This window comes from Aspergillus terreus, genomic scaffold (genome assembly GCF_000149615.1).
Source record: "Aspergillus terreus NIH2624 scaffold_13 genomic scaffold, whole genome shotgun sequence".
Taxonomy (NCBI): Eukaryota; Fungi; Ascomycota; class Eurotiomycetes; order Eurotiales; family Aspergillaceae; genus Aspergillus; species Aspergillus terreus.
Genome location: NT_165936.1, coordinates 240,365 through 252,697, shown reverse-complemented (window position 1 = coordinate 252,697; position 12,333 = coordinate 240,365). Strand labels below are relative to the sequence as shown.

Here is a 12,333-nt window from a genome sequence, read left to right as displayed (position 1 = left end):
AGTTTAGTTATTTAGTTTTAATATTTCTGCGGAGTAGATATACTTTCTCTCTTTTTTTAAAATCTAATTTTTTTTTATATTATTTATTGTAGTAAATCTTACTTTATAGATTTATAAAGTTAATATTTTAGAAAAGTTAGATATGTAAATATATAAGTATTTCGATTAAGTTATATATTTATTCTGTAATAGGTTTAATTACTTATAGTTTACTAAAAGCTATAGAATTAAACCCGTAGTTTATAAAGAATAGTAATTCTTTAATAGTTGTATAGTAAGTATTGTTGTATATAAATTATACTAATAGTAGAAAGTTAGTTTAATTATTCTATTAGTAGCTAACGTAGTAATGTAGATACTATTTTAATATCTAGTTTATTTGTTCTGTTTATTTATTTATTTACAGGTAATATACCGTGATAAAATATTAATTAATTTCTATAAGATTTATTAATATAGTCTAAAACTTTGAGATAAACAGCTTATCTTTATCTAATATAATATATATTAGTATTCTGTAGTTAGTAATAATTATTTTAAAGAATATTTATGCTAGTATTGGTGCGTCTATAATAGTATATAATAGTTTAAAATAGATATATTTAGTTAATCTATCTATAATAACTGTAATTAAATTATATCTCTTAGATAATAGTAAAGATCCGATAAAATTAATAGTAATCTATTATTATAGTCTTATTAGTATGTTTAGTAACTATATAAATTTATATAGTTAGTACCTTAAAAATTTATTCTAAATATAGATATTGTATTGCTTAATATATTTCTTAATTTATTATTATATATTTAGAAAATAGTAGTTTCTTAAGATTTATTCTATAATTTTTTTAGTACTAAAGTATTTTTAAAATAGAATATTATAATATATCTAAATAATTTTATTTTATAATACTTTAGGTACGTAGATTAATCTATAAAAATAAACTATACTATTTTTATTAAATATAAGTTTTCCGCTGTTTAAATATTTAAGTATTTCTTAAATCTACTAATCCGATTTTATTTCTTTAATAATTTTAGCAATTATATTATTTTAAATATAGATAGTTGCTGTAAGTTATTATTTGTTATATATAATAGATTTATTATCTATTTTTTTTAGAATAGCTAGTTTAATAATCTTATTCTTAAACTTGTAATTTAGTTATCTGCTTAATATATCTATTTAGCTATTTTCTAATTCTTTATAGTGAATAATCTTAAAGTTGTACTATAAGAGTATTTCTAACTATCTAGCTTATTTTCTTATTAACTCTTTAGTTATTATAAAATAAGTCAGGTTCTTATAGTCTGTTTTAACAATAATTATTTACTAAGCTTTTTCTAGATAGACTCTCTAGACTTTAAATACTACTATTATAGCTAGTAGTTCTTTATTATAGATATCGTAGTTTAATTTAGCTAGTATAAACTTCCTTAAATAAAATATAATTAGTTAAGATTTTCCGTTCTTTCTTAGTTGTATTATTTATATACTAATTATATAGTCTAATACATCGGTTTTAATAGTTATAACTTTTTATAAATTATACTGTACTAAGATTAGTAATATAGTAAATTAATTTTTAATTTTCTTAAATATTTCCTATTATTTCTTACTTTAAAGAAAATCTTTGCTTTTCTTAAATAGTCTAAATAGTAGTATTATAATATCGGTGTATTTATCTACGAATTATTAGTAGTAGTTTATAAGTTTAGTAAACTACTATAGCTTCTTAAGGTTTTTTAGCTATAGCTAATTTTTAATAGCTTAAATCTTTATCTTTTCGGTCTGCACTTTTTTTTATAATATCTAATATTCGAAGAACTTAGTTTCTTAAATATAGAATTTATATTTTTTTAGCTTAAGCTGTATTTTAGCGATCTAAAGCTTTCGAAGTACTAATCTAATATATCTAATATATTTTTTTATAGTTTTTAAGAAGATTAGAATGTTATCTAAATAAGTAATAATAAAATCATTAAGATATTCGCCTAATATTTTATTAATAAACTATTAGAATAATACTAGCGCGTTAGTAAAGCTAAACAATATAACTGTATACTTATAATAGCTATATTTTATTTTAAACACAGTTTTCTATTCTTCTTCTTTTATAATTTAGAGTCTATTATATATATTAGTAATATTAAGTTTAGTAAACTATTTAATTTCTTAAATTTAATCTTAGATTTTACTGATTAAAGGTAGTAAGTAATAATTCTTAATAGTAATATTATTAAGTAGTTAATAATCTATATATAGTTATAATTCTTCTTTTTTTTTTAGATATAAATAGAACTCCGTATCCTGCCGATAATTTTAATAGTTAAATAATTTTTTTTTAAGATTTTCGTCGATATTAGAGTGGGCAATGGCCAGGTGAGGGGAGGTTAAGGACCTCCAGCATAACCTGACCGCAGGTTAACGGTGAGGTTAAGTACCTTATTTTTACCTGACCGCGGTATAAAAAAAAGAGGTTAGGTTAACCTGATTAACCGTTCTTGGCGCTAAAAGCAATATGCCTTGCCTAATTAGGCCTAGTCCGGTTAAGGTTCCGGTCAGGTTAACCGCATTAACCTCACCGTTTCTAACCAACCTTCTAAAAATCTATAATAGAAGCGTTATTTAATTTTTAAAAAAATATTAAAAATAAATAACTATATCTCTTATTCAAATTATCTTTATAAAAATACCTAGACTCTAGTGTGGCTGGCAGAATTCTCATTTTTCTATAAAAGTTGGTGTTACCCAGAGATACGGCATGGAAATATATATTAATACATACCTTGTTTCCCATTACCAGCATTAATAGTAGATTTTGGAGATTATCTCTATTGTAGCCATTATATTAATCATTTAGAGCAATAGTATCCTTATCTACATCTTTATTATCAACAGAAATGCTATATTTCTTATAAAATATTCCTTATTTCTAGTGTTCTTATAGTAATAGACACTGATGGTAGCCAGATTATCACGGGTTCTATCCCAACCACCACTAACCTTTATTAGATCTATCATATTTTGGTAGTAACACGACGCGTTCTCTTTGTCAACCCACCAACATCATGTCTTCTAAAAATTTCTCTTTTCTATCTTCCAGTGTCCATGCCATTAATGAAGCCTTGCTATTCATTATGGCACACCAATCCTACCCCCTCGATCTATGTTCACAAGATACTATTGCACCATCCTCCTCTATCTCCCAAGTCTTTACTGATGGCGATAATCAGACAGAGGTTAATACCTGTTCTATTTTCTCTCCACCCCCTGAGCTTGATTCTCTGCGTCTCTCCAAAGGCCGCAAAATTATTCAGTATCCGACCGAGCAAGAAAAGATTCATATCTTTGAAGAATGGTGGAATACTACTACCTGGGCCGAGAAACGGAGAGAAGCCAAAAAGCCATTAGTTCGATTCAATCCTAAAAGACACTCATCTGTATGGGACAAATTCCACGAAGGCGCCCAATTCCCGGATGGGACCCCCTATGTCTTTTGTGTCTCATGTTCTCATCTGCTCCAACATCCGTCAACAGAGCACACTGGGACTAGTTCAATGGCCTATCATGTCCGAAAAGGCTGCCCTAAGAAGTCGTCTTCGGTGCCTTCCAAACGAACAGTAGCTCAGATGCTAAGTGAAAAACCGGTAGGGTGTCTGTCCTTCTTCTATTTATCTTATACTAAGAGCTTCGATTTCTTAGGGCCCGACAACCATCTACACCGAACAAGAATTCCTTGACCAAGTCCTGCGATTTATCGTTGCCTGCCGTCTACCTTTTCGAACTGTCGAGCATGTCCAATTTAAACGAATGATCAATCTCGCCGCTGCCGGATCATCTCGCAGACCGCACATTCCGAATCGAAAGCAAATCCAGGAACGATTAATCGAGTTATCGGATGAAATCCACACACAGCTACTCTCACGGTTCCCGGCGACCGGCAGAATGTCAATTGCACTTGACTGTTGGACAAGCCCGGATCAGAAAGCATTTCTTGCACTTACTGGCTATTTCTTGACGGACGATCTTGATTATCATGAGATTATTCTGGGCTTCCGACCGGTATCCGGTTCGCATACAGGTGAAACCCTTGCTGCCATTGTTCTGTCGGTTCTTCATAAGCATAATCTATGCCATCGTCTACTAGGGGTGACAACCGACAACGCGAGCAACAACAGTACTATGTTCTCCTCCCTTACAGAGCAACTTCGCGATGAACTTGATACGAATATCCAGATTCAGGATACTATCGCCGACCCGGAGCTTTCCAAAATCCTTCGGAATCAGCATCACATCCCATGTCTTGCTCATGTTATCCAACTCTGTGTTACCTCCTTTATGAATAAATTGCGGATCGCAGCGGAGAATGACACTGTCTCCTACATATGGGAGAACAGCGATGAAACGCTCAAAGCGTCTGGTAGTATTTCACGAGCCATTGAAAAGGTATGTACGCCAGCTGGCCGAGATTTCGGTCATAACCGAGAAGGTTGCTCAGATCTAGCTACCTAGGAGGATGCTGAGGAAGGCTTCCTCAGCTTCCTTTCGGTCATAACCGAGAAGGTTGCTTAGATCTAGCTATCTAGGGGGATGCTGAGGAAGCCTTCCTCAACCTCCTCCTAGATAGCTCAAACAAGTGTCCAGCATTTACTAATATCTATTATGTCCCTAGATTCGAAAAATCACTAAATTCGTGAACGCTAGCCCTCAACGTCGTGAAAGATTTCAACTTACTCAGCGTCTGGAATCTGGATCTGTATACTATCTTCTTCTCGACTGCAAAACCCGCTGGAACTCTTCCTACCTGATGATTCGACGCGCACTGAAGCTCCGCCAACCAATCGAGAGCTTTATCCAGCACTGGGATAGTCAGAAGCTTGACTACCTGCGGCCTACACCGGTAGAATGGAAACAGTTGGAATATCTTCTGGAGCTTCTATATCCGTTTTACATCTTCACGTCCTGCCTCTCGGAGAACACCGGCCCTACCGTCCATAGGGTATATGATATCTACAACGATCTGTTCGACCATCTGGATCTTGCCATCAATCGTCTTCGGAACAAACGAGCCTCGTGGAAACAACAGATTCTTGAAGGCTTAGAAGAAGCCCACAAGAAACTCCGGAAATACTATCGGCGAACATACCAAGCAGAGGGTTATATCTATGCTATTGCAACGATTCTTGATCCTACCTCCAAGCTTGAGAAGTTCAAAACAGCTACGTGGCTGGACGATGACACTGATTGGTATCAAAAATATCGCACTGTTTTTGAGAAGGTGTTCCACTTCTACCGCAGTCAGAATCCAAGTGTCAACACGCCATCGACTGTTTCAGACCCATTATCTGGACTGAACAAGGCATTTTACCATCTCTCGAAACGACGAAGACTTGCCACTTCATCAGAGACCTTTGAGGAGCTTAAGGCCTATCTTGATATAGAAGGTAAGTCGTACTTTGAATAGGCCTACACTCTGCTTACTGTCGATAAGGCACTACTGGTCAAACTGATATTATTGCCTACTGGAAATCTCGTCGCAACCAGTTCCCGATCCTCTACTCTATGGCAAGAGACTTCCTTACGGTCGCAACCAACGGTGTCAGTGTTGAACGCCTCTTCAACAGCTCCCGAGATATCTGTCACTATCGCCGGAGTCGGTTATATCCCGATACTATTGAGGCGATTATGCTGCAGATGTGTACCGATCGCTTTACCATCAAGTGAGGAATATCAGCAGATTCTTGATGAGGTTGACCCCGACTCCATTGTCTTTGTACACAAGGAAGAAGACGATGATACAACCGAAGCGCCTTTGTATATTAGTGACAATGAGGATATGGATGATATGGATGAGGATCCGGAGGATGGATTGTTGCCAGAACCTCCGCATACTACCCGGACTGTTAAAGAGACACGATCCCTTCGACATCATGAACGACGCCCGGGACAGTATAAAGAATAGAGAGTAGATAATAGATATTTTTTTTTTAACGTGTCCTCGAAGCAGAATATTTCGATCAGTTTATTCTAAGTAGTAAATTACATCACGGGATCACAAGAGTATTAATACCGAAATAAAAAAATACAGTAAACCATGAAGGTAATCAAGATGTATTAATTACCGTTTAACCTGCGGTTAGTACCCTCACCGGATTAACCTCCCCTACCTCACCGGCCGGTTAATCCGGTGAGGTAGAACCTTTACCTTTAACCTGATTGTACCGGTCCGGTTATTGGGTTCTTTATACCTTAACCTAACCTGGCCGGTTATGGTCAGGTTATGGTGAGGTACAACGGTGAGGTTAACCCACTCTAACTAAAGCTAAGTAGTCTCTTCTTTAGCGTACTAAAAATAAGTTATTATCTAAAATTAAAAAGAATAACGCCGAGTTAGATTTATTAGAATCCGAGTTAAATTAGCTTTAAAATTACTTAGCTAAATTATATAAGAAAGTAATAGTAAAATAAAAATAATATTAAGAAGTAATATTATATTAATAAAGATTATAAAAGTAGATAGCTTTCTTAAAGCAGAAAGGTTTTAAAATATCGGAGTATAATGCTAAATTACTTTGTATCTTAGATAAGAGTAATAATAAGGCTTAGCCCTTTGTAGAGCTTGTCTAGCTAGCTACTTTATCCGATAATTCTTCTAGATTTACTTAGATAGCTAAGAAGATTAGTTATCTTTCTTTTTTCTTTTAGAAGATCTTTAATCCTTTAGTTCTTAGTAGAACTACTAAACTAGTCGGCGGCAGTCTGTTAAATACTTAATAAGTTTCTATATATTTTCTAAGATATCGTATCTAATCTATTTAATTAAATAGTATAGTTTTCCGTTAACCCTCTTGTATTCTAGAATCTTTTTAATCTTATACTCTTATTTAGTTTCTTCTTTAATTTTAATGTTTTTAGCAAGTTTAGTATTTTTTAGTGCTAATTTTAATAGCGATATATAAAATATAGGGTATATTTTTCGCATAGTCGCTAGTAGCTTAAGTCAATAATTTACTAGTCCGGTTTTCTTATTAATTTTAAATAGCCCTAGTTTCTAGTAATTAAGTTTTTAGCTTAGTTATTTAGTTTTAATATTTCTACAGAGTAGATATACTTTCTCCTCTCTTTTAAAGTCTAGCTTTTTCCCGTATTATTTATCGTAGTAAATTTTACTTCGTAGGTTTATAAAGTTAATATCTTAGGAAAGTTAAATATATAAGTATGTAAGTATTCTAATTAAATTATATATTTATTCTACGATAGATTTAACTACTTATAGTTTGTTAAAAGCTATAGGATTAAACCTGTAGTTTACAAAAAATAGTAATTCCTTAGTAGTTATATAGTAAGTGTTGTTATATGTAAATTATGCTAATAGTAGAAAGTTAGTTTAATTATCTTATTAGTAATTAATATAGTAACGTAGGTACTATTCTAATATCTAATTTATTTATTCTGTTTGTCTGTTTATTTATAGATAATATACCGTAGTAAAATATTAATTAATCCCTATAAAATTCGTTAGTATAGTCTAAAACTTTGAGATAAATAGCTTGTCTCTATTTAATATAATATATATTAGTATCCTGTAGTTAGCGATAATTATCTTAAAGAAGATCTGTATCAGTTCTAGTACGTCTATAGTAGTATATAATAGTTTAAAGTAGACGTACTTAGTTAGTCTATCTATAATAACTGTAATTAAGTTATATTCTTTAAACAACAGTAAGGGTCTAATAAAATTAATAGTAATTTATTACTATAGTCTTATTAGTACGTCTAGTAACTGTATAAGTCTATATAGTTAATATCTTAAAGATTTATCTTTAATGCAGATGTCGTATCGCTTAATATATTTCTTAATCCGTCGTCGCATGTTTAAAAAATAATAATTTCTTAAGATTTATTTTATAACTTTTTCAGTGCTAAAGTATCCTTAAAATAAAATATTATAATATATCTAAATAATTTTATTTTATAATACTTTAGGTACGTAGATTAATCTGTGAAAATAAACTATATTATTTTTATTAGATATAAGCCTTCCGCTATCTAAATATTTAAGTATTTCTTAAATCTATTAATCCGATTTTGTTTCTTCGATAATTTTAGTAATTATATTATCTTAAATATAGATAGTTACTGTAAGTTATTACTTATTATATATAATAGATCTATCTTCTATCTTCTTCAGAATAGCTAGTTCAATAATCTTATTCTTAAGCTTGTAGTCTAGTTATCTACTTAATATATCTGCTTAGCTGTTTTCTAATCTTTTATAGTAAATAATCTTAAAGTCGTACTATAAGAGTACTTCTAACTATCTAGTTTACCTTTATATTAACTCTTTAGTTATTGTAAAGTAAGTTAGATTCTTATAGTCTATTTTAACAATAATTATCTACTAAGCTCCTTCTAGATAGATTCTTTAGATCTTAAACGCTACTACTATAGCTAGTAGTTCTTTATTGTAGATATTATAGTTTAATTCAGCTAGTATAAGCTTTTTTAAATAAAATATAATCGGTTAAGGTTTTCCATTTTTATCTAGCTATATTATTTATATACTAATTATATAGTCTAATACGTTGGTTTTAATAATAGTAACTTTCTATAGGTTATATTATACTAGAATTAGTAATATAGTAAGTCGATTCTTAATCTTTTTAAATATTTCCTGTTGTTCCTTATTCTAAGAAAAGTCTCTGCTTTTCTTAAGTAGTTTAAACAGTAGCATTATAATATTGGCGTATTTATCTATAAATCGTCGGTAATAGTTTATAAGTCTAGTAAACTGTTAAAATTTCTTAAGATTTTTTAATTATAGCTAATCTCTAATAGCTTAAATCTTTATTTTTTCAGTCTACACTTCTTTCTATAATATCTAATATCTAAAAAACTTAGTCTCTTAAATATAGAATTTATATTTCTTTAACTTAAGCTATATCTTAGCGATCCGAAGTTTTTAAAGTATTAATCTAACGTGCCTAGTATATTTCTCGATAGTTTTTAAGAAAATTAGAATGTTATCTAAATAAGTAATAATAAAGTTGTTAAGATATTCGCCTAATACTTTATTAATAAACTGTTGGAATAATGCTAGTATATTAGTAAGACTAAATAATATTACTGTATACTTGTAGTAGCTATATTTTATTCTAAACGCGGTTTTTTATTCTTCTTCTTTTATAATTCGAAGTCTATTATATATATTAGTAATATTAAATTTAGTAAACTATTTAGCTTCTCGAATTTAATCTTAGATTTTACTAATTAAAGATAATAGGTAACAGTCCTTAATAGTAATATTATTAAATAGTTAATAATCTATGTATAGTTATAACTCTTCTTCTTTCTTAGATATAAATAAAACTTTGTATCCTGCTAATAATTTTAATAGTTAAATAGTTTCTTTTTTAAGATTCTTATTAATGTATTTCTTAAGTATTTATAACTCTCTTTCTAATATAGAGTATATTTTACAATATAATAGTTTTATTTTTAGTTTAAGCGGTATAGTATGGTTATACAAACTATATTTCGGTAATCTAGAACGTTCGGGCTATTTAAATAGATCCTTAAATTATTTATACTTCTAAAAAATTTTAACTAGTTTCTAAGTCGCTACTAGCTATTTCTATAATTTACTGCCTTCTAAGGCGCTAAGTAGCTGCTTCTGTAAGTAAAATCTCTTATTCTAAGAACTCTTAGGTATTTCCTTAGTACTGTTAATTACTGCGTAATTATTGCTGTTTATAGATATCTATTCTAATAAGCTTATTAACTATTTCTTCTTAGTAATAGTTATAGCTGCAATAACTATTTTAATTGCTTAATTTAATCTATCTTATAGTCGCTTAATCTTATCCTTAAGTTCTTCTTTATAAATAGGTCGTATAGTCTTAGTATCCCTAATACTTAGTTCTTTTAAATATTTATAGTAGAATATTATTTATTCCTTCTACTAATTAATAACTAAATTATATTTCCGGAGCTATAGAATTCTTAATATAATATTATATTTCTCTACTAGGAATACATTAAAATTTATATATTTAAAATACTCTTATATAGCTATAGTAAGAAATCCCGATTTAATTTTAATAAATCTTTCTAAGTTTTTATCTAAAAGTTTTTTGATAGATATAGGCCGCGCTTTAAGAACTCCTATAATTTCTAATCGCCTAAAAAATTCTAAATACATAAAGTTTCCTGCCGCGCCTAAGTTAATTATCGCTTAAGCTAATTGTCCGGCGATATTAGCCTAGATTTTTAAATAAAGCCCGTTCTAAGTAGCTGCTATTTAAGTCAGTTTTTAGTTTAGCTTATTTATCTACCGTATAGATTACAGGAGTTATCCCTTGTTAATCTTTACTTAGTAATATATAAAATAGTTATCGTTATAGTAGGCTATCTAGCTTATTTTATTATAGTCTAGATGTTATAGATATCTAATGTAAGAGCAGTCTAGCTTTCTATATAGATATATTTTCCTATTTTTAAGAATAATAAGTAGTAATATTAGTTTGTATTTTACTGCTGTCTTTATATTATAGTATTATTTGTATATATTATTATAATATATAATCTATAGAATATATTAGTAATTAGGGTATACCCGGTAATACTTACATAAATATTAGTTGATTACATAGATATAATAGAATAGTCTCTTTAGTTTAGTATATAACGCGAGAAGAAGCGCTATATAATAGTTAGTATTATTTCGTTAATATATATTGTAGGCTTTATTATAGTAGTAATACGTTAAATATTAACTTTATCTTTCTGTTTTATCCTAATAATCTAAATTCTAATAGATATAGTTTTTCTAGCTGCCTTATCTTACAGCGTCCTCGATTTATGTATTAAAGAAATTAATTTATTATTCCGAAATCTCTGTAAGGATTTATATAATATATAGTTTTAGAGAATTTTACAGAGATATCTCCGGTATTTTCTAGATAATCGTTTTACTAGATATAAGGCTTTTTAGCTAAGTACCGTACTCTTTGTTAAGTAAATTAAGAAATTTCTAATTAATCTAAAGATATTTATTCTTTAAGTCCTTCTAAACTAGCTCTTATCTTAAATTCTTCTGTTAATACTGTTAGTAGCTAATAAATAGAGACTAAGATATATTTTATCTAGCTCCGATATTGTTATTATAGTTACTTAGTATATCGTTCTAGCTAAGCTGTATATTTTCTTTATTATTATAGATAGAATACTCTTTAGATATACTAGATAATATTTCTAGCGTATTCTACTAGTTGTCCGCCTCTTAGATCTTACTTACTTTTTAAATAGTTTTTAGCTGTTAATATATTTCGTATTATTCTTTCTTTTATTAATAATCTTTAGATATATATCCGGGTTTTCTATAGTTATAATAAAGTTATTCTTTCTTTTATTGTTTTTATTTCTGTTAGAATATACGTTACGGCTTAGTTATGTTAAACTTTATTAGCTTTAGCCTGTAAAGATTGTTGTATTCTTAGCTTTATAGTTACGCTAGCCTACGGTCGTTAACTTAATAGTTACTGTTTTATCTATTACGCTAGCTATGCTAAATTTATTCTCTCTATTTTCTAAGATTTAACTTATGTAAGCAGTTGTTGATCTTAATAGCTTTTTTAATAATCCCTATAAGAGTATCTAGTCTGTCTATCTAGATAAGTTTTTTTTAAACTTCTAATTTAAGCCCTTTCTTAAATATAGTAATAAACACGTTGTTATCCTAATCTAGATATATAACTAGCTTTTAGAATTCGGAAGTATAGTATACTGCTAATCTAGTTTATTAAAATTATATAATCTTATATTTAATATTTTACTTCGCGTTAATATCTTCGAAGATTTCTTTAAGTCTTTATTTAAAGATTTCGAAGTTTCCGAAAATTTCTTTAATATCTTTATCTTATCTGTTAGATAGATAGATATAATAGTTCTTAATAAAAGATTTAAACTAATTAAACGCTAGTCCTATTAAGTAGGTTAATACGAAAAAAATTTTATCTCCCTTATCTGCTAGTTATTCATAATTTATATAAATATACAAGTCTAACTATATAATAAATATATAAAGCTTATATTATATATCATCGAAAACTTTAGATAGCTTAATCTTTACCGACTTAGCTGAGAGACGATTTTCTAATAATATAATATATAACTGCAGTTATTTAATTATACTCTAATAGTCGGGGGTACGTTAAAGCGCTTCTCTACTAAAACTCTATAAGATCTGTAAAGTATTATTGCTTAATACAGTCGATATATTGCTTAAACTAATTTATACTACCTAGCGTTTAATTTATTAAACCCTAGGA

At 29.1% G+C, this 12,333-nt stretch overlaps 2 protein-coding genes across 2 annotated transcripts in view; both read left to right on the top strand.

Moving 5' to 3' along the window:
• ATEG_08585 (uncharacterized protein) overlaps nt 1-1,368 on the top strand; it is a gene marked incomplete at both ends in the record, with an annotated part of 4,666 nt that extends 3,298 nt beyond the window's left edge. Inside the window, 11 exons of the mRNA XM_001217170.1 lie at nt 110-144; nt 268-274; nt 311-313; nt 512-520; nt 649-654; nt 695-702; nt 734-736; nt 853-859; nt 919-922; nt 1,065-1,073; nt 1,349-1,368. Coding sequence (XP_001217171.1) covers nt 110-144; nt 268-274; nt 311-313; nt 512-520; nt 649-654; nt 695-702; nt 734-736; nt 853-859; nt 919-922; nt 1,065-1,073; nt 1,349-1,368 — 111 coding nt within the window. The remainder of the gene's footprint in view (nt 1-109; nt 145-267; nt 275-310; nt 314-511; nt 521-648; nt 655-694; nt 703-733; nt 737-852; nt 860-918; nt 923-1,064; nt 1,074-1,348) is intronic.
• A 1,704-nt stretch (nt 1,369-3,072) lies between these two features.
• On the top strand, nt 3,073-5,966 carry ATEG_08584 (uncharacterized protein; the record flags this gene model as incomplete). Its single annotated transcript, XM_001217169.1, has 4 exons — nt 3,073-3,651; nt 3,707-4,450; nt 4,677-5,448; nt 5,629-5,966. The coding sequence occupies 4 exons, from the start codon at nt 3,073-3,075 to the stop codon at nt 5,964-5,966; spliced, it is 2,433 nt and encodes an 810-aa protein (XP_001217170.1).
• Nucleotides 5,967-12,333: the final 6,367 nt, after the last annotated feature.